Genomic DNA, 23,154 nt, shown 5'->3' with positions numbered 1-23,154 from the left:
ATCATATGAAGAATGGTGTGAACGCAGGATATCCCATGTTTTCCGTGCGAAAAAAACAAACGCAGCCGCAACCCGCAATGAGCACATTATGAAACGCCGGCGCAGGAATGTACTCAATGTATTCCGCTTCCCCATGAAAATCCACGTGAATGTGACAGGCAGTGGCAAGAAGCATGTGGATGAATCATATGTGAGAGGTAAAAAAAATAAATAAAAAAATGATAATAATAATAATAATAATAATAAAAAAAAAAGATTGCGCAAGCTTTAATGATGGAAACATGCCAAGCGGAGGTGGATGAGAAAATGTCATTATGGATGATGTATTGACTGTGTCCACGAGGTGGTTAAGAGGAGCGGTGCAGCCGCGAACAGCCCGCTCGTCTTGACTGCGCGTCGTGGAGCGGGGACCCGTCTTATCTTTACTTCATAATGCGCAGGCGTGATCCTATCTGAGCTCAGCAAAATAAAGCTTTGGCCGTCACAACTAGACCCCTCGCGCGCCGCTCCTCCTCGCTTTCAACGGAGGAAAAAAATATTTGGGATTTTTTTTTTTCTCCCCCCTCCCATCTTTATTTTTCTCACCCAGCGCGCGGATAAAGAAGGGGGGGAGGAGGGGGGAAAAAAAATGAACGCCTGCGCGACGGCTGGTCTCTCCGAAGCAGACTCCCCAACCTGTGGATAGTGTTGGAGCGCGTCTTGCGGCCACCGGCCAGTCCGGCAGGCAGTCTGGGACGCTGCGCCTCGCCTCCTCCAGCCCGCCCTGGCGCGTCTTTTCGCCCCGCCGGCTCCGCTCGTGCGATCCGGTGTACCGGCTTGAGCCATAACGCCGCGAGCAGGTGTCCCAGTTTATGAATGGCACTGACATGGAGGAAGTACCGTTTCAGAAAGTCAAAACCAGGCGGAAGAGAAGTCACTGTCCACCGGGCGTCCCCCTGACCACCATCGTGTGCGAGGACGAGTTCGACTGCAAGGAGTTCGAGTCGCTCTTCCAGAACTACAACCTGAAGCTGGAGCAGACGTCCACCCTCAAAGCCCTGGCCGTGCTCATCTTCATGTCCGCCACGCTGGCCGTGGTGGAGTTGCTGTCCGGCCCCAGCCTCACCATCTCCAAGGGGTCCCATCCGGTGCACTGTGTCATCTTCGTCTCCCTCTTCATCGTCACCAACGTCAAGTACCTGCAGGTGACTCAGCTCCAGCAGATCGTCAACCTGACGCTGCTTTTCGGCTTCACCTTCTCCTTCCTCTGCTGCCCCTTCTCGCTGGGCGCGATGGGTCTGGAGCCGCCGACGTCCCCGGAGCAGGGCATGTGGCAGCTCATCCTGGTCACCTTCGTCGCCTACGCGCTCCTGCCCGTGCGGACGCTCTTGGCCGTCGTGTTGGGAATTATGGTGTCCATCTCGCACCTGATTGTGACAGCCACGTCCGTCACGGTTAAAACGCAGAAGCTGTGGAGAACGGTAAGGATCTGTGGGGGTTTTTTCTCCCTCCCTCCCTCTCGCTTTATTTTTTTAATGGTAAATAGTACCGACCGTGGTTCCTCACACACACACACACACACACACACACACACACACACACACACACACACACACACACACACACACACACACACACACACACAGTATAATCCAACTCAGTGCTCGGGTTCAGCACCAAGGACAGCGCCCTGGGGTGTAGTCTGGCTTTGATTAAATGTGACTAAAGTGTTCTGCTGTTGTGCCGCAGATCCGTGACAAAAATATAAATATTTCATCCCCCATCTAAAAGAGAGAGAGGGAAAAAAAAAAACTCAAGATGAGAAGAGCGACCTTAACTCCGCGTGTCAGATGTTAAACAAACTCAAATAGAAGACCTTCATCACGTGTACCATGAGACAGGAGAGAGAAACAAATGCATAGAAAGCAAATTAAATAGGCAAAATCAACAGAATCAATCAAAGGCCTGGGACGTCTCCGTAAACACGGACAATGTCTTCTCTAATCTAATGCAGAAAAACTTAAGCTTGAACAGGTGCTGTCAGGGTGTGCAGCGGTTCTGCTGTGATTTCCCCCTTTTTCTGCAGACACTTACCATCAGCAGCAACGACTGAAATGGTCCTTTACTATTGGAGACAAAGTTAAACTGCCTGAACACAAGGAAATTTAACATGTAAGCTAAACTGTATTGAACTGAAAGTCAACAAAAACTGGGTTCTGTTGACAACTACGGGGACTATTTGAAGAGTTTTATCCCGTGGTGCTAAATATCTGCAAGCTTCCTAAAAAGTAAGTAAGAGTATGTAGAATGATTGAAATGAGCAGAGCCGCTGCACTTGCGGTTTCCCTGTGGACCCAGTTCAACCCCAAAAGGTGCTGGCAGGGAATGAAGAGTGACGTCTCGCCAGCAGCAAAAGTAGGGCAAACACAGGGGACAACACACACGCACACGCACGCACGCACACACACACACACACACACACACACACGCACAATCTATTTTTTTGTAACACAAAATTCCTCGGTCATCAAAAGGAGACAATGTCATGCGAGCCATTTCCTCAGCCAAAATAGAAAAGTATATCTTTGCACCATTTTGTGACATGCGCGCGCGCGCACACACACACATACACACACACACACACACACACACACACACACACACACACACTTGACTGTCATCCGGTGTAAGGGAAGATACGGCACATCAATCAAACCCTCCTGGGGACACATTTCTACCGCCGTGCAGCCTATGACACGGAGATAGTGCATAACCCAGACAAGCAAAAAAATATAAAATATATAAAATTGAGGAGTGATGAGTTCATCACACCCTTGGAGGGGGATGACAGCGTGCTCGCCCAGGAGATTGTTTTCCTGTACGTAAGCTATGAGATACCTGCGTCGCCATGTGAAGGACGGAGTTAGCTGGGCAACCAGAGATAGCTAATCCATTAAGCTCGGAGATGAGCTGTATGGCATGACCCTGCACATGCCTGGCTGTAGCGCAGCCCGCGTTCCAGGGGACTCAGCTGCTGCTACAGGCTGCTTTATAGGTCGTTCGTCTGGAATGTGTTGTTAGCCTTGCGGGGAGCAGGACTTGGGATACAGGTTATTTCAATCTCGGCGCTCCTCGGCGCTCGTGTCATCTGAAAGGAGTGCGGTGTGATCTTTTCCAGGTCCACAATGACACAACTTTGTAACTTATCGTCAAGACTGTTTTAAATGTATAAACACGACAATGCACCTCAATCACTTTTGGATTGCGAGTGCTGCTCTCGCCAACAGCAGGCTGTTATTAAGAATACAGTATTGGCGTGCAATGATAAGCCCTGTGTTCTGTCTTAACAAGTCATTTTATATGAAGTCCCGTTAACATATATTGGAAACATTTCTCCCTGTCATAAATGTTCCTTTAATGGTTATGATCCAATTGCATTTTTTTTTTTTTTTTTTAAAGAAAAACAACCTACAGGGAGATATTTCTCCCAGACAGCCAATAAACAAAGAGTGAGCGTGCGAAATTAAAAGAAATATGTAACATAATAGCTTTTTATTACATCTACTGGTGTGATTGCACCATTGGGCTTGTATGCTTCGTGGAGGCTGTGGGTTAGCTTGAGCATTGTTCTAGACAGATGGACATTGACAGACTGCCAAAAACAATTCTTCTAAAGGCGGTCAATTATTCATCAGACTGGGAAGCGTGGCGCAATAGGAGTTTGCAGGAGCGGTTGCGTTTGTCAGGAGGTGCGGCGTAATTGGCCAAACTCTAACTGTTTGCCTGTGAATTAGATCTTAAAATCTATGGGGGTTGGATACAAAAGTATCACAACAAGTGAACAAAAAAAATGAAGCCTCTGCGTATTCCTGGTGGTGACAGTTTACTGGAGCAAGCTGTCGAGGTGAGCATGAGACCTTGCCTGGTTTCTTTTCAAAGTCACAGCCGGGCCGCCTCGGTCAAGGGGCGGGAAGAGGCGCTCTCTTCTTTGCGTGCCCTACACAAGGTTGAGGAGAGTCACGCTGACATATGTTTGCTGTGATGGATGACCCACAGCTAAGTTCACCCAGTTCAGTTCAGAATAATGCTCATAAGAAAGAGCATCTAAAGTGGCAAAGGCACGTTTGGCCTACTGAAGAGTGTGCAGGTTTTTTTTTTTACACCTTTGAACTAAAGAAGCAAACATATACAAAATAGCCAATGTTGAAAATATTATGACAACAACCTAGTGAACCTAGTGAAAATGAAGTTGTATTGTCTCATCGATTTGGTGTTCTCGCTATATAGATAAAGAAATCAAAGAGTAAATCAGAATTCACATTGAATTAAGTTTTAATTCCACACATTCCTTTATTCCCTTGTACGCTTGTACAGCCATATGTCATTATTTACTGCATAGTTTTAGGTTTTGCCCATTCTAACAAAGTACGCACGCAAAGTTACAACACATCCAAACATGCGTCTCTACCAACTCAGGTATTGTGATGTTTTGGTTTGTTTTTTGGGCTTTTCTTTCTGTACGTTTCATGTGTGTTTCTTTTCGTTCTGCTCTCAGCTGTTTGCCAACACGGTGCTCTTCACCAGTGTCAACCTGTCAGGGCTGTTTGTGCGCATCCTGACAGAGAGAGCCCAGAGGAAGGCCTTCCTGCAGGCTCGCAACTGCATCGAGGAGCGGCTCCGCATGGAGGATGAGAACGAGAAACAGGTACGGGGCGCCGGGGAACTGCCGAGAGCCATCGCTTGATTTAGGCCGTCAAGTTTCTCTCCCCCCTCTAACCCCACCAACCCTCCCACCTACTCCCCCTTTTCCTCTATCTGCCTTGTGCAGTGAGTCATTTTGACACATAGATATTTGTTAGATTTCATACCTTCATGTCTGGCACATTTCTCATTGCTACCGACACTTCCCTTGTGATAAGTTTTACTGTGTAAATTCATATTTATATTGACTTGCACTTTTTCCTTTCCTTTTTTTTTTTTACTTGTACACACACACACACACACACACACACACACACACACACACGCACACACACACGCACACACAGGAGCGCCTGCTAATGAGTCTGTTGCCCAGGAACGTAGCTATGGAGATGAAAGAGGATTTCCTGAAGCCCCCAGAAAGGATCTTTCACAAAATCTACATCCAGCGCCACGACAATGTCAGGTAGGAGCAACAACTCAGCAGAACAACACAACACAACAACGAGTGCCATTATCTGCACTTTGCTGTGAAGTCACTGAAGCAAGCAACTTTTGGACAGCTGTTTTAATAGGTAATTTGTTATGTAAGAGGCAGAGCAATGCTTTTTCAATTCAACGGCACCAAATTAATTAAATTAAAAAAAAACTGCTGCTAAAGTCACCACCTGCCTTCCTCCCTCCCTTCCTTCCCTCCTTTCTCCCTGTCATTTCCCTTTGACCACTGTTTAATTCAATGTCACTCAGGAGCACAGGATGTGACAGCATGTTGTTGCTCACCTGGGAGAGGCATTAGTTCCCTTTGTGACATCACATAGGACTGATTGCCAGATATGTGTGTTAGCACATTCTTTCTAAAAGTGGAACAAGCAAAAGAAGTCAAAAATGAGTAGAGACATATTGTCTGATCAACCTATTTTATTTTTATATTATTAACACTAGTTTGTATAAAAAGAGCATTGGAGTATGATGTGAGATGTTACAATATTACAAAAAAGTAGACATGTTTATGAATCATGTATCATGATATTGTGTAATAATTCAATATCACTTCATATTATTTTGATTTTTTTTGCTGACGCATCAAAAAAAAAATACTTGTGATGCGTGCTGTGCGCAATCCTCATCTTGCTAGTGACTACTACCCTTTATTAACACCATGCACCTATTTATCATGATTAGCTGTCCCCAGAGACCTGCAGCAGCGGTTGGCTTCTTGACCTTTTACCCTTTGTCAGCTTGTAATACGCTTGTACGCCTGGAAAACGTGACATTCGACCAGCTGCAATTTGAGAGTCACATTTTCTCAATTCACCCTTTTTCACCGCCTAATTTCTTTTTTTTCAATTTTTTTAAGCTGCTTTTCTCACTGCATTGTTAAATCGTCTTTATCACCCTCCGGCATTCTCTTATTTCCGTCCTCTCTCTCCTGTTCGCCTGCGTCCCTTCCTCTCCAATCCGAGAGCTGCAGGAGAGGCTTGAGGAGGAGCGTTTGCTTAGCCTCAGGATTAAGTTGCTACAGGGGATTAAATGCAATGGAGACTAAATTCTTGTTGCATAATGCGGGGTTTGCAAGTGTGTGAGCGTGGGTGTGAGCGCACGCGTGCGTCGTGGTTAAATATGGACACATCCCAGTGGGGCTCGGCTGATTGCTTTGTGCCTTGAACTCCTCCAGATAGCGTGCACCCTTTGAGAGTGATCTCAGCCGCGCGCCAACGGTAAATAGTGAGCAGCGGAACGTGCACCCTTTTTCCCCCCATCACGTTTCAACACTGTCTGATTGCCTTAAAGTCCAGATGGGAATATTAGGTATCGTTCAACGAAAAAAAAAATCCATCACATTTTTGTAAAAATATAGATGCTGTTGTGTAAATCCATCGTGAGTTAAGAAATATGGTTGTAAATGATATTTTATTCATATTGAAAAAAAATATTTTCTTAGGTTTCCTGGAATAAATTGTATTTTAATACTTGTGTAAATACCAATAAAAATAGAACAGTGGTAAATTGTTAGAGTGGACCGTTTCTACTGACCACTGTAAAAGCTTTTCAGTTTATTATCTCTTACACAGCACTGGCTTCAATACATCACTGCCACTGTTTTTTTTTCATCAAGTGTTTCCAGAGTGATTATTTATAACTCTGTCATGCTTACAGTAAACGCGCAACAAAATGATAGCTGGCAGACAAGGCAGGCATTTATTTTAGTGGGCAAATTAAATTGTTGCTTAGTGGGAGGGAAGCTTTTTTTTAATGCCCGTAATGAAATTGGCACTTTTGGTAAAAAAAAAAAAAACAACCAAACAAACAAACAAAAGAGCCAATTGAGAGAATCATCGCTTAAATTATTTATGAGTTTTGTCATTTTGGCTTTAAGCATTAGTGAGAGGAGGCTTTAAATGTTGTTGATTCTCATCCACGCACTCACTGCAGTGTTACCCTGTAGCCCTCTGAAATAAGTAACAAATGCTTTGGACACCCTTTTCAATCAGCCCTACTGTCAGCACATTCACTGGCCAGATTCAGTAGCTCCAGAGAGAACCATCCGCAGTTAACCCCTCCATGTGCACACCACTGGGCGATTAAATTGAAATTACATCAGTCAAAAAAATCTACAGTAATGCTTCCCACAGGGGGGAGGTGGGAGATTAGCATAATTGGAGGAATAACTTCCTCCCCGAATATGTGCCATCGGAGAGTAAATAATGGAGGAGGGAGTCATGACGGTTAAATCAGACTGTACCTGACATGAGACTGAAGCCTGGCTGCGGTGGGAAGAATCCAGTTTGTTCTGGAATCGTGTGTTTTTCTAGCTGTAATTTTGCCCAGAGGTGGACGCTGGTTCTGCACGATTCCTGTACTGTACACTGCCTGACTTCCATACATATAAATGCAAATGTATGTGGAAATGTAATAGAGATTTTTCAGTTGGATGAAGCCACAAGAAAGAAATAACTCTTGAGTTTGCCAATAATAAGTGCTAAGCAATAAGGACATAAATAGCAGTTCCACATTGTGCCAGTCTGATAGGCCGCAATATTTATTCTTCGACTTATTTTGAAAGTCTCTCACCTTTTGATCTTTTAACGTGACCCTCATTTAATCTTTTCACAACTTTTTTTTTTCTGACATGGCAGTAAAGGTCCCCATCTTAGTAAACTCAAACAGAGAGCTTCTTCAATTTGCTTCTTGAACTTTATGAATTGACCTACAGTACATCCAGCTACAGCAGTGCAGTGTTGTGCTTTCGCACCTAAACTTGAACGGACTAGCGGAAATGAGGGCATGCAACTTAACATAAGGCCATAAAAAAAAAAACTCAGTGGGACTGTTTGCAACATTTTAGGTCTGGTAAAACCTTTACTCCCTGACACACTTTGAGTCGCACGCAGCTGCAATTTTATTTTTATTATTTTATTTTTCGTCAAAGCCCAAATAGAAGTAAAACATGCAGGAAGAACTGTTTCATGGAATCTTCTTGATTTGTCATTTGACACATTTTTTAATGATGCTCAGTTGAGGAACGGCCGATGGACTGGAAAAGAAATATGTTTGTCCTATCGGCGAAAACAGCAAATGGGTGAACAGAAATAATTGAATATTCCCAAAATACATTCACAGTTTGAGACACCCAGTTGTGATGGCCAACCCTCTACAAAAGTGCTTCAAGCTGGTGGTTCTGTCAGGACACCTATCAGCAAATTAACTTTGAAATGATTATGGTTGTTCTGAATATTTTACCCCTAGAAGGGTTCTGCGAAAAGCTAATTTTTTGTGAACTAAAAATCTGTTTGTCATGTGGACAAAAGGCCGAACGGCATCACTCTTCCTCTTCCTACAAATGTGCTGCATGAGTTTGATGAGATAAATAAGTCATCAATGGCTGCAGAGGTTCTGTCACTCAAACTTAGGCAGGCGATACAGGAATTAACGTCAATTTTAGGGGGTTTAATGAATTGCAGCGTAGACACCAAAACAAACAAACAAACAAACAAACAAACAAACAAACAAACAACGCCCCCACCTCCCTTCGACCCCAAACCCCTGAAACCAGTACTCCGTCCTCATGGTAGAAACTCTGGCCCCCATTTATACAGCCGTCTGCTGTTGCCAGTGAGACACTTTTTTTTTCCAGGACACTCAGAATTGATGACTAATCTCCTTCACACCCTCTGCCAGCAGCCAACACTCAGGGCAAATCCTTTGCGGTTAAAGTTCCTGCCTGGCTGCGATGCAGACTGAAAATGAGTCGTCTCTCAGGGGGCTGGCGCTGCATGTTGAGACGGCAGGGATATAAAACACTGGTGGCCTTTTATTGTGCTGTTACATTTACAGCGAACGTTAAGCAACAGCATCATTTATGGCATCAATTACACAGATGATTCCACCCTGCAAAAAAAAAAAAATTTTTTCAACAAATTTGCTACTCCTTACTTTTGTGTATGTGTGCTTTTGGTCGTTTGGTGACATTTTCCGAATAAATGTAAAGAAGGAATTCCAGCCAACGGACGCATGCGTGGAAAAAACCAATGAAAGTATAAATACTCCATGTCTCTATAATGCTTGTGTGAATGGATTCTATTCTATATTCTTGGAGACGGCGATGAGAGCTGTGCGACGCTCACTATGTGATTACTTTTGCTGAAAGAACAGAGACATCTTATGTTTTTCTTGTATGCTATTAGCCAATGGCTGCTTTACGTGCCCATTGCATTATATTTGTTCCCTCTGTGCAACTCCAGAATGGTTGTATGCATTCCAAAATATGGCCAGAGCCTCCTTTGACATAGTGAAAGGAAGCAAAATGAAAATTTAGAAGAGCTGTCCCTTTAACTAGCCTCTGGAATGATGTTGTAAAACTATTGTTTTGAAGGGAGTAAAACAATCGTCCTGCAGTCCTAGAGGAGGGAACATAGGCTGTCCAGAGGAGCTCCTAGCAGGACACGTCTCTGGCTTTGTCCCCGTGGGAAAGCTCCTGCTTCTATTTTAAGTCACCCTGCTGCCTCTCACTTAAACAGAGGAGGCTCTGCTCTTTCTTTCTAATAATCTCCCTGGCTTCTGCCATGTGTTGTGGTCTGTCTAGTTGCTCTGTGTGAACCCGCTCCGACGGCTAACCAACCGGTGCTCTTGTCCCTCTCTCGCAGCATCCTGTTTGCAGACATCGTGGGCTTCACCAGCCTGGCCTCCCAGTGCACAGCGCAGGAGCTGGTGAAACTGCTGAACGAGCTGTTTGGAAAGTTTGACGAGCTCGCCACGGTACGCCTGCTCTCCTCCCCTAAAGGCTAAATGTCTCCTAATTACAGTCGCTGTCTGCATGAAAAGCTCCACTTTCTTTTGTATACATTGCGCACACAAGCACATAAACACAGCGAGGGTTTGTTGGTGTGTGTGTGTGTGTGTGTGTGTGTGTGTGTGTGTGTGTGTGTGTGTGAACCGCTTTGGCCACAGGCTGCTGGCACATGCCACTGTTGTGGAAGCCTAGCATGACGTCCAGTGAACACTGGCTGCCCGCAGTATGCTTCATATGATTATCCAGCGCTTCGTCTGAGGAAGAGTTGACAGACCTCTTTAATCTAGGCCAGATTTACCCAGGGCTAAAACCTTGCCTCCATTTGGGCCTGTGTGAATGAAACGATCAAAGGGGGCCGCGGAATGTACTTTTCCGAGGCTCTCTCAGCTGCATGTGGGAAAAAAAAAGATTTTAGCTCGCCCATCTGTCGTTTTTATTCTTCCCGTTTGTGTGTTTTGTTTTTTTTGAGAATGAAATAATTTTGACCCGTGAATTTGAACAGCGCTTTTTTATTTAATCCAGTCACTTCCAAATGTTAGCCGCTATCAATGGCGGCTGAGATCTTTGAAGTGAAACATAATGAGCGAGAGAGATTTTCATCCTTTTCATTTGAAGAGGTTTTGAAACCACTTCTTTAGAAATAAAGAAGTGGTGAAGGAAGCCCCAGGCACCGATCTTTCTCACCTGACAGCGACAGTGTCTTTGTTTGGTGAGAAGTTTGAGCCCCTGCAGATCACCTCTCTGCCGTCTTATCTTTCTGTAATCTGGCCTCTATTACTTACACTACGCACATGCCCTTGTCAAAGCCATTAATCCTCGGGATTACAACTAACCCCCTTTTTTTGTGCTTTCGTAGAAGGTTTTTACTCAGCTGAGCAGAGCTTCTATTTTTAACTGGTTTGTTTACAGTCACAAAATTAGAGCTGAAAAAAAGGAGAGCGTGCCTCTCATTTGCCTCGTTCCCGTTGTATAATTTTCTTTGCCTTCGCAGTGCATCTTAAATCACTCGCTGTGCTCGGCTGACGCTGCTCCGTCTCTCCTTCTTGTTTTCGTGGGGAGGTTGGTGTTGGAGATGGAGATAATTAGAGCGCCATGATGTCGCGGACTCACACGAGGTTTTTAAAGTCAAACTATGTTCACACGTCGATCCGTTTGAGGCCAAATCTCCGTCCTCTCATCCGGCTAAAACGCAGCACTGCGCTGATTTTGGCATTAACGTGAAGCGCGGCTGAAGAGGTGCACCTCACAGAGCCGTGCCGCTTGCCCTGACTGTTGCGTCTGGAACTGGCAGCCGCGGGCCTGGCGTCACGCTAAGAGGCTGTTTACGGCCGCCGAAGCAGTCATCAAGCGTTTCAACCGAGCCCCGACCCAACGGCCCCACTCACTCTGATCCACTTTGGCGGGAAGTGGCAGCGGCAGTGAGTCATCGCCACGGTCACACTGGCCACTCAGATTCTTCTCATTCCATACGAAGAGCGGGCGATGCCACATGGCCACTGGGCATCGTCGCATAATACTATTCCAGCACCATCCCGACACCACCTGTCCACTCTTTGGACTTGTCAAGCTGCTTAGGACGTGGGCCAGGAACACAGCGTTCTCCTAAAGTGTTGGCAGTGCCGTAGGTGACCAACGCTTCTCTCCTTCTCTAATTTCGAGCCATCCTTATGACCCACTGACCCTAAAGTTGCCGTAAATTGAGGCAAATGTCACATTTGGGCAACCACCGCACTAATCTAACTAATCACTTTGTCAACGACAAACCAGCAGTTAAAATACTTTGAGGTCTCGGATAACAACACAGTCTTGGTCTCAGGTGAATCACAAGCGCTTCAATTGATCAAATTTTGGCTGATGAGACGTTTTAGACTTCAAAAAGCTACATGTGCATTCTGTCTTCTATTCGGATCATTTATTGATGCAGCCCAGAAACCTCTGCTGACATCGGCCGTATATTGCACAGGGTTCAGTTGAGCCCTAATTTTGGGTGACTAATGAAACTAAAAATGCCACCTTATTTACTATATGTTACAAGGAAAATAATGATTCTATTTTTAACTCTACTGTTCTATGAAATCAGTTTTAAGGAGGAACTACACCGACACAGTACTTTCTTTTTTTGAAGAATTGTTACTCATTTATTTGTTTTAAGTAAAAAAGACACCACCAATGCATTTAATGAAGGTCAGCACCAAAGTGTTGTTTTAGTTTTCCTCCGTTGAGGGTTAGTGAAGTGTGAATCCTAATGATAAACATAGAGAAAGAACAACTTCACACCTTTGTGCCACACACAACGGAGGAGATTAAGATTTGAAAGTGAGAACGCTAACTTGAGAACGTTACACAACAACACCTATATCATCTCAAGATGAGCCATCTCTTTAAAAACCCCAAAAAAGTGAACCAGGGAGTCACTCAAAGTGAATATTTAGCTCCTTGCCACTGAGCCGAGTTTCCGAGAGCTTTTTCAGCAAAACTGGTCTGACTTTGAAGAGGTGAAAAGTTGCACATGACCAACAGTCACGCAGCAGATACATTATTTGGACTGTTTCTCCAGATTTGTGTGTTTAACAAAAGTTGAAAAAAAAAAAAGTAAAAATGAGAAGGCTATTTAGTAAGAGGAACAACAAGAGTCTAAATTAACACACCAACTGGTCCCCTCTCACACTCCATAAACACGTCCTCTGCCTGGCTAAGATTCCAACAGTCTGTCCGCCACCCGAAACAACAGTTTCTCTTGTGAAAGGGACTCTGTGATTAATTAATTTATGGCTATTGTGATGCTATATTACATTAATAGCCCTGGACTGGATGTGCTTTTGGGTCTGGGCGCAAGCGTGCGTGCGTGCCTGCGTGTGCGAGCATGTTTTGCGCGAGCGCTGTTTCCATGGCAGGGTTTCAAAGGCTTTTCATTCTTGTCTTTCTTTTCTCTCCTCTCGCAACACCTCCTTGAATTACAGCTTTAAGACTCCTCCGCTCCTTGTTTCTGCGCCCCTTGATTGACATGCAGCAGCCTACTTCCCACTACGGTGTCTTTTATGCCCTGCGTTTCTGTACACTCTCTTTTTGTATCATGCTTCCGTTTTTAGCTTTATGTGAACTGCTTATTTCCAAGTCAAGGTTTCCCCTTCTTTTTTTTCAAATCACTCGCACATTGTTTGGCTTTTCAGAAATGGGCAACAAAATGTGTGCAGGGCTAAACAGTCGGCTCTTTGTTATTCCTGTGTGGTGTAACAAAATTGGAGAAGTAAATCTGAGAGTAAATAGTGAACTAACTGAAAACTGCTGTAAGTAAAGCCTTGAGCTTTTATTACATATCATCATATGATATCATACCAGATGTGACAAGTGAACATTGTGGCTGCAACTAGTTGACTCCTGCTGAATAACCGATGCCCTCTACTTACCTACTGACATAAATAAGTGATCTACTTTTTAAAAGTTGTGAGTTTTCCAGCCAATTTTTAATTGTGTGGACAAAAAATGAATTAGTAACACAGAGAGGTGATATGTAATATGAGGATACAAAATAGGATATGTTGAAAATGATGCCCCCGGAAGCAGGAAAGACAGAAGTGATTGCTCATTCAGTTTCATGCCTGTTCACTGCACACAGTGTTGACAGCTGCCTGCCGGGAACCAAAGTCTGCATGTAAACACAAGTCGGCAGCCCTGATTAGCTCGCGCTCATCACAAGCAGGTGCACGGATCACTTTCAGGGACAGCAGATTTCCCAGTGTGCACCGAGGCAAAACCCAAGTCAAACAAACCAGAACAGTATGGGGGAAAGACAGAATAGTGATAATGCCACTGTGACTGCAGAGACTTGCACAGGTTGGAAGGAGTCACGTGTGTCAGGGTTTAAAATGACAGGACATTTTGAGGTGGGTCAAAAGATCCATTTAGATATGAAACAGTAGAAGTGGTCTTCAGAAGGTTCCCTTATCATATCAAAGTTCATTTTTTGAACTTTTCTGAGTGTGTGTGTGTGTGTTTCCATAAAACCTTTTAATGCAGGTTATGAAGAAATTTGCATCTTGCAATTTATGGGAACAGTTTTGAGGCTGTTTCGAATCGAAATCTACAAATTGTTTGATGGAAACATGGCTGACTGCAGCAAACCTTTGTCTGACTTTTTAACCAACTTCCAAGCAACAGAGAGGCATCAATTCAGCAGCTAAAAAAGCCAAGGGTTTTTGAAGGAGGTTGTAAACGCCATTCTAAATATGCCATTTCCTTAAGAGCTGTAAGGTTTTTCTTTCCAGTCTAAACAATAAATTGGAATGTGGAGCCTTTAACTGTATGCACACAGATTATAACACTGGCACAGCCTTATTTAACAGCTTCAACAAAGCTCAGCACTCAGTCACAATATAAAACTATACACCTTTTAACAGCACATAAATATCTTAATACTTTCAGTTTAAAGCGACAAAAAGTAACTTTTCAAAAATCATGTCATGAAATCATCACATAACTTGTACATCTCTGACTCAATTCAGGTAAATTTCAGAGCTTTCAAAGTGCACTACAACTGTAACTGTACAATGAGTGTTGGCGAAATCCTCGCGCAGAAAAGCCGTTATATTTAGCACATTGTTCCAAGGAAACAATACTCCCTGTGATTAGTGTCAATGAAACATTCAAAGGCACGGTGACCACCTTCAGAGGAGACAGAGCCTCAGAGTGCCTCAAACCTGATAACATTCATCCGCACAGATTTATTTCCACAGTTTGTTCACAGTTTCTCCAGCCCACCAGGTCCGGTGGTGGGAGGTAAAAGTACAGCCATATTATTCATTTCTTCTCACACATTTATTAAATATACACACGCAACAATGACAGAGCCGGTAACTAACAGGAAAACATGGTGGATGATTTTACCCCAGCCTGTTGCCATTCCTCACAATCGTAAGTCATCGACTGAATAAAATGAAGAGGTTTGCTGTAAAAGCACACAGTCAAACACATAGCCACAATTTACCTCATGTCTTTCCCAACCTGACAGGGACCTGGAAAAAAAAAAACAGAAAAAAACCCAATCTCTAGTATCATCAGTAATGTGCAGCGCTGATCTTTGTCTACATATGAAAGACAGAGCACACGGTGTGCTGCTCTGCCCTGTGGAGAGTTGTAGGAAATGAACTGTGTTTACTCTCAGCTTGCTCATCATTCCCTTCATAATCATTTTCTGAGCGCTCCCCTTCCCTGCCTCTGAAGCCCTCTTTTTGTCTCCTGCCCTTTGTCTCTGAGCGCTGAAGTGTTTGTTAATTTCCATCTCTGCCAGCATATCATTACAACGGGTCCAAAGTGCCTGCTAATGCAACTACACCCCACCTCACTGGAGACAGAGCGCCTGAAACCACCCCCCCCGTCAATTCTTATTAGGTGCCGAACGCTCCCTGTGGACAGGTTATCGCACCCATCTTCCCTCTGGTGCTGATGACCACCCAGATTGCCCACGGTGCTACAGTCACATGACGGTGGTAATCCAGCTTGTGACTGAATCAGCTCCTAAAACCCTCGCAGTGCAGATTAGCGCAGGAAAAATACAGAGTAGGAGTACTGGGGCTTTCCCTGCCTCGTGTAGCGTAGACTGCGTATCACTTTGGCAACATCTGCTACTGCTTTCCTGTGGCCCGAGTTAACCTGCAGAAGGCCTCGAGGATGAGAGAGAAAGAAACAGAAAGATTCACAGGAGAGACAGAAGATTTCTTTGTTTTTCTTGTCTGAAATAAATGCAACAAAAACTAAGAACACACAAACTGGAATCAAGGAATTTACTGTACACAGTAGTGGAAGTTAAATCAACAGTTTGGCATTTGAACCTGGCTCAAATCAGGGTTTTGATGTGTCATATATTGCATTGAGAATAACTCTCAACTCTCAGAGTGCAATTTCTTTTAGCACAATCCTCCACAAGCCACACGCTTGCTTCTGCACTGTTCCATCCAGGTTGAAACTGGGTTTTTCTGCAAGATAATGGCCCTTGGCACACATCTGGGGCCAGGACAAGAAGCTGTAGAAATGTTGTTATGATTTGTTTTATTTATTTACTTTTCAAATATCTGCTGCTCACAAAGTTGTGCCTTTCTCACACTCGTGGCTCATGTGTTGAAACGGGAGCATTTATCTTGTCCATGTCCACCAATGCGTAATTATGACCCTTTTGTGCTCATCACCTGCACCGCCACTGAGGCCATTACCTCCATGGAAACTATCAAGGGCCATTTGTTCACAGCCAAACCAGTTTACCCTAGAAATATCCATTGCTCTTATCCTCCATAGATGGTGTGTTTTGGTTTGTAGCATTTTCAGTCCACTGCTTAGTTTTTAGCATTCCACTGTGGGATTAATGCTGAAGTCCAGTCCATTGCAACATCTTGTTCTCCCTTACTTTTTCTTTTTTTTTTTTTATCATTCCATCTATAAGCACTTGTGTTCCCATCTATCTCTACACTGTCTCTTTGATGAAAAGTGTTCCATATTTCAAAACTCAAATGAAATTTTCTCCCCTTTCCAATTAAACTCAAAAAGGAACATATTGCTCATGGGATTACAGCTTGGTCTCATTTAAAGGTTCTGTGTTATGTTTTCAAACAGTAAAATGTGTCTGCCTCTAGCCTGTCTGTGAGCTCCCCAGAAAAGTTCATACTTTACTTCATAAAGTGTGTGATTATGCACTTACAGTAGTTCTTAAATTCCTTAATGCCACAAATGAATGATGGTAAATTAATTTAATATGGAAGTTCTTCTTCTTCTTCTTCTTCTTCTTCTTCTTCTTCTTCTTCTTCTTCTTCTTCTTCTTCTTCTTCTTCTTCTTCTGTTTAGGAAAACCACTGTCGCAGGATTAAGATCCTGGGAGACTGCTACTACTGTGTATCTGGGCTGACGCAACCCAAGACTGACCACGCCCACTGCTGTGTCGAGATGGGTCTGGACATGATTGACACCATAACGTCAGTATTCATATTATTTATGCTTAAATTTGGTTATTTTGCTTCGGTTATTAAAGTGTGCTGGTTTGGAAGGAATTCCAAAACTTGAAACATCAAATGTAGAGTTACTTTTATTGAAGGATGCCGACTTATACACAGCATTGCATGTCTGAATATTATGATACAATTTCTTAGAAAGAAATTGCAAGGTTCTGGGTTACTAAACCTGGTTTTAGTTTGCTTTGGGAGAGGTGGCCAGTAGCAACCAGAAACAGCACACATTTTCAATTTAAAAACTGATTTTTAATTGCACCAGGTGCAATTATTATCTTCAAGATTTTATGATACCATGATGTACGATATGCTCCTACAAAACTTCTCTATTCTAAAACACGTTGGTAGGTTAATGTCTGCAAATTTTCCGTAGCGACACACTGTGAAACGCCATGTGTGCTGTGAGGTATGGCCACCGTTTGGCTGAGAATAAAATGTTGGTCTTTGTGGTCAAAGTCAACATTGAATTGAACTTGTAAGAGTCTCCCTGCTTAGCCGCTAACTCTGTGTGAAAGGTGTATTTTTTCAATCTACATTGATTTAGGAAATGACTCCTTAATGATAATATATAGTACTGCATGGTGCTGCACTCCTCTGAATCACTGGCTCAGATATAGATCTGCTCCTTTGACCTTGGGCGCCTTGTGTCCTCCCCCTGCTGTAGGTCAGTAGCAGAAGCCACGGAAGTCAACCTAAACATGCGTGTGGGCTTGCACACAGGCCGTGTGCTGTGTGGAGTCCTTGGCCTCAGGAAATGGCAGTATGATGTGTGGTCCAACGACGTGACCCTAGCCAATGTGATGGAGACTGGAGGACTACCAGGGTCAGTATTACATTGGTTTTGATTATTTAGGACAGATCATCATTAGGCGGCCCGTGGGCTGGGACTGGTCTCCGTGCCGACGATACACAGACTAGCACGCATTTGGTTGTGGAGCAGTTCACATAAGATGCTTGATTCTGATTGTTCTTAACACTCTCTTGACATGTTTGTTTTGGATTCATGACAGGGGTCATTCAACTATTTATTTCAATGTATGACAAAATAGAAATAGAAAAAATCTTTTTTATTCATTCAATTTATTTTAGTTCATATTTTTGTTGTTGGTTTGAATGACAATGACTTTTGTTTGGAATATTACAGTATTTTTGCATGAATGCAATGTGTTATTACAGTGTGACTGGAACACTCTTGCTATTCTATTATCACTAGTGAAGGGATCAAATTAAATACTAAATGAAAAAGACTGGAAAATAAAAAGACAAACTTCTTGGGAGACTCCAACACAGATTAAAATGAGGACACTTTCAGTTCTGCTATTTGGCTTTTGTATTCCACAGGAAAGTCCACATCACAAGAACCACGCTGGAGTGCCTAAATGGAGATTACGAGGTGGAGCCTGGAAACGGACATGAAAGGAACGCCTTCCTCCAAAAACATAAAATTGAAACCTTCTTTATAGTGCCATCCCACCGACGGAAGGTACCGTATCGTCACAGGTTCATAACAGGACTCTGTGTGCGGGGGAATCGTATATTCAATATACCTTAAGCCTTAAGCAGAAGGAAACCGGATAAGAGGGGAGGATCAGTTACATGTGCAGAGTAAGCTTCATATCAGATGCTGGCCTTGAATGAACCCTCTTTCACTTTGACAGCTCGCTGTGTACACATTAGAAAAGCTTCACGTGCTAATCCGTATAAAGATGAACCACCGTGCACAGTAAGTTGAGAAAAAAGAGGCATGCCTATCTTGACCGCTCCTTATTTCTAACACAAGATCTGTGGTGTGGTAGAATGCACAGCACCTTGTGTGATGAGGACCTCACTTGCAAAGCTCCTACACATCACAGTGAAGCTATGCTGTGTGTGTTTTTTCCAGTGCAAACACAGAAAACACACGCGTCTCCAATAGAGGTGCCACAAGGAGCTGGAGAGGGAATTTCAGTCTCTTCTCTGCATCCCTCTACAAGAGCTCTCCTCTCCTCCCTCCTTCAACACCTCACCTCCCCTCTCCCCTCCTTTCCTTCTCTCCTTATGCAATAGAAGGCTTGCACATAGGTCACCCAGGGTTCTTATATGAACCTTTCACAATCCAGCTGCGTGCATTTTTTTTCTCCCCCTTCGATATGCAGAGGAATTTTACTAATCCTCTTTGCAGCGCTGATGGTTAGACTTCATCAAAGGCTTGGTTGCAGTGAAGGATGTCTGTTGTCGAGGCCTCGACTCATTTTGCCATTGTCCACTTAATAACTCAGCTTCAGCAGGCTCTTAAATCTTCTGTATATTGCACAAAGCAATTTTTTTTGTTATCTTACTACAGCTGATGTTTCTTCAAACTCGGGACAATGTGTTCAATCTTCTTTTTCTAAAACAGTTTGACGTAAGGGGAATTGAGGGCTGCAAAGTCCTTAAAACTATTTAAAGCATCTGAGGAATTGACCTACTATAACAGTTCTAGTGAGGTTCCTGAGCCTGATAACAGTGGCTGTATGCGCATGTGTGTGTGCTTTCACGTGAGCATTTATAACCATGCATACTGTCCACTGTTTGTGCATGATTTCCTGACTGGCATTATTTTTCTATCATGATGACTTAATCCTTGTTCCTATGTCTTATCTGGTGGCAGATATTCCCAGGATTGATTCTTTCGGACATAAAGCCCGCCAAAAAGATGAAGTTCAAAACTGTGTGCTACTTACTAGTGCAGCTTATGCACTGCAGGAAGATGTTCAAGGCTGAGATTCCCTTCTCCAATGTCATGAACTGCGAGGACGGTGATAAGGTATATAATCTGTGTTATCTTGACGTGTCTTGTGTTGTTTTGTGCGTGCTGTGGTGTGAACATGCAGAGACCAAATACTCGTGCAGTGTAAATTTTTTGAGTTCTGCAGGCCAGGTGTGTGCTCTGTCTGGAAGATATCTGCACTGCACTCAATCAATGTAAAGAAAATATAATAGTGTCCATCTTCTACATGACCCACATCAGTTTAAGGAAACTGGAAGCTTGAGGGTGTTTTTCTTTTTCAATACAAACTAAACTGGTTGCAAAAAACTGAAGGACATGCATTCAGATTACAATATGAAACAGGGCTACAGTGAATTATATTAACGGCTGGGTGATAGTGACCTCTTTAAATTGACAAGGAGATGCTTATCAATGAGCTTACATGAGATCAGAAGGCACCGTGTGATTATAACCAGTATCAGTAACAAATGGCTGTGATGCGATGTGTAGTTTATCTTCAGCAGATTGGAAGTGACGGTAAGTGATGATTCTGTCTGTGTCCTCAGCGTGCTGCTGCTGCTGCTGCTGCTGCCAAACACTAACATAGCCAATTTTCCCTCGGTACCCGTCTACTGTCAACCAGTCCAGCAATCTGGCCACATGTCAGAGAGCTGACTTGACCTTGTGTGCTGGAAGTGAAACCCTGTGGCTTGGCAGCAGTGCGATTCTTTCGCTAGCTGTTTTCGTATACATCGAGAGAGGGAGAGAGAGAGAGAGAGAGAGAGAGAGAGAGAGAGAGAGAGGGAGAGAGAGTACGTGTTTGTGTGTACAAACTTCAGTTTGTTTGTTTTTTACCATCAGTGTGATAAAGACTGTGAGACCAATAGTGAATGTTTTCTGTGTTCTGAATGATTTATTTTCTAGTATTTAACACAGATTCTATTATGAAGACTTTAATAAAAAATAAAAATAAATCTCCCTCTACCTGTTTTAATGTTCCTTATAAGCTTAAATCATTGTGTTCACATCTGTCATGGGCACCAGATGGGAATTGGATAGCAACCGCTCAATTCTTCCAATGGTTTGCATTAACGTCAGTAAAAGCCAAACAATCTATTAGTTGTAGACATGAAGCCATGTGCACATACCGCTGCCGAGTTATTGCTCAGGATAGTGGGTGGCGAAAAAGAGAAAAGAAGAGACAGCTAAAGGAGACATCTACTTCTGATCAGACTGTAGACTGACAGGAAGTCCCTGTTTTTCAAAACCCTTCTGTAAGTTTGTTTCTCTGCTGCTCGGCTTGTTTGCCAACAAACGAGATGAGCACTTTACCCCTCCTCCACTCACCAGCACAAGATGTGGCGTGGTTATCCAACGCCACCTGTGACTGGCGTAGATAGCATCACGATCACAGTGTGAGTGGACACAGAGAGAATTGGGTCAGGCTACCTAGTGTTTCCCCAAAGGTCCAGACTATTATTAGTTTCTTGAAAAATCGAGAAGGGTCGGGTCCGTTTCTAACACATGCCTCGCTCACAATAGCGGGCGCTATATTGACATAGAATTCATTTCATATAACCTAGTTAACAAAGTTAACTACAAAAATACCCAACTCTTAGAGTTTGTTCTGAGGAAGCAATACCTCACAAAATCAGGGTTTTGTTCAGTAAGAGCTGCGCTGCGAGCACGTCTCAGCTGTGTGACTGACTCTGATCATAACAGGACTGTGCGTTTGTGTGCGTGCATGTTTGTGTGTGTGTGTGACACTGTCTGTTGCTGGTGCATTTGAGGGTGTGGGGATTTTTTTTTAATTACAATAAGTTTTGCTGGAGCAGAGATCGGAAGCGTGAATCAATGCTACATAAAATAATTACGTAAAATATTACTCATCAAATGATAATGATTATATGTTTTTCAGTATTTACACAGCTGGCATCTCAACGTTTAAAGCAGCAAAACCTTTTGTGGAATTGCTGCTGCAGCAAGTGTGTACTTTAGACTGCATGTACAGTAGATGTGAGTGGGTGGGGCATCGTCCTCAGAGGGCAGACCCAGACCTCGCTGGACCAACCCACAGCGGCCCTGCACTATAGCACACGCACAATTCTTTAGTTTAGTTCTTTAGTTTCACTTTTTTTTAATCTAGTGCATCCATGTAGAACATCCATTCATATATTTAAGGAGCAGATGAATACATTAAATCAGACAAAAAAAAAAGAAGGAAAAACCAACAAAAGAATACTCCAGAGAAGTTTAATCCTACGTGCATCCTTCAAAGGTGTTTTGGTATTCAGACCACATGCTTGCACTTCAACAGCGTGAAATGATGCATTCAAGGCACAGAGGGGGGATATGAGGGACAAGGCAGGAATGAATAGGGATTTCTGGGCATCAGGCTCACTGAGCACAATATATAAGATATGGAGCCGTTGGCATGTGCATGTCTCTGTGATACTGATAATGAAACACTAGTTGGAAGGGAGTTGGCATGATTAGAGGATGGAAATCACTGAGAGGTAAAATAGTAGATGGGACGGTGGAAGTCAAAAGAGCAAATAAGGGAGATAAGATGAGGGAAAGAGGTGGGATGAATGGATGTGAGCAGTAAAATGGGATGATGAAACAGGTGGTAAGGACGGTTCGCGGCAAGTGACTCTTATTTTTGGAGCTTCAAATTTCAAACTAAAAGCATGATGTGTGTATTCCATTTTTTTTTTTTTTTTGTAACTTTAGTGAAACATTCAAAGGACATGCCATTTATAAGCAGCCAAATCTGGAGGTGGAAAACAGACTGGGTAGACCAGTGTTTTTCAACCACTGTGCCGCGGCCCACTCGTGTACTGTGAGATAATGTCAGGTGTGCCGTGGAAGATTAGCAAATTTCACTTAGTTGGTTAAAATAATAATAATAATAATAATAATAATGATAATAATAATAATAATAATAATAATAATAATAATAATAATAACAACAACAGCCCATTGTCGAGTGACTGTGCTTTTAATGGAATGTAAGCCTATCTCCCTCCCTCAATTCCTCCCAGGATATCAACTTTGTGTGCATCTAAACAGGTCCAGGTATACACTGAGTGAGTATAAATTAATGAAGGGACTATATTGTCATTATTAGGCTAAAAAGTGTCATTTTACAATATTCGGTGGCGTGCCATGGGATTTACTTCAATGTAAGATATGTCCCGAGGCTCAAAAAAAGTTGAAAAACACTGAGGTAGACTAACAAAACTGAAAGGTCAAGACTTGTTTGAAATATGTCCACTAAAAATCTTGACCGTCAGTAAAAGTAAGTAATCTTATTTCATGCGCTTCCAACAGTCTTGCAACAAGCATTTAGCAGTATATTAGCAGAATCCTGGTCTCACGTCAGAATACTAGGCCGCTGTCACACACACTGGAAACAGATATACATAGATAAAGCCCTTCCATAGTGCCAGATATGGAGAAAT

The 23,154-nt window shown here is 43.2% G+C and overlaps 1 protein-coding gene across 2 annotated transcripts in view; it reads left to right on the top strand.

The window, feature by feature from the left end:
- Window positions 1-307: 307 nt before the first annotated feature.
- The window catches only part of LOC142885228 (adenylate cyclase type 1-like), a 33,758-nt gene continuing 10,911 nt past the window's right edge, over window positions 308-23,154 (top strand). For both annotated transcript variants that reach the window (XM_076021477.1, XM_076021478.1), the window contains exons 1-8: window positions 308-1,460; window positions 4,535-4,684; window positions 5,028-5,146; window positions 9,825-9,936; window positions 16,802-16,929; window positions 17,627-17,785; window positions 18,304-18,445; window positions 19,592-19,747. In XM_076021477.1, the coding sequence (XP_075877592.1) occupies window positions 852-1,460; window positions 4,535-4,684; window positions 5,028-5,146; window positions 9,825-9,936; window positions 16,802-16,929; window positions 17,627-17,785; window positions 18,304-18,445; window positions 19,592-19,747 (1,575 nt within the window). In that variant the 5' untranslated portion in view covers window positions 308-851. The remainder of the gene's footprint in view (window positions 1,461-4,534; window positions 4,685-5,027; window positions 5,147-9,824; window positions 9,937-16,801; window positions 16,930-17,626; window positions 17,786-18,303; window positions 18,446-19,591; window positions 19,748-23,154) is intronic.

The sequence above is a fragment of the Nelusetta ayraudi genome, unplaced genomic scaffold (assembly GCF_046127955.1).
Source record: "Nelusetta ayraudi isolate G7.1 ecotype Tasmania unplaced genomic scaffold, CSIRO-AGI_Nayr_v1 ptg000011l, whole genome shotgun sequence".
NCBI lineage: Eukaryota > Metazoa > Chordata > Actinopteri > Tetraodontiformes > Monacanthidae > Nelusetta > Nelusetta ayraudi.
This window is presented reverse-complemented; position numbering and strand designations above follow the sequence as displayed.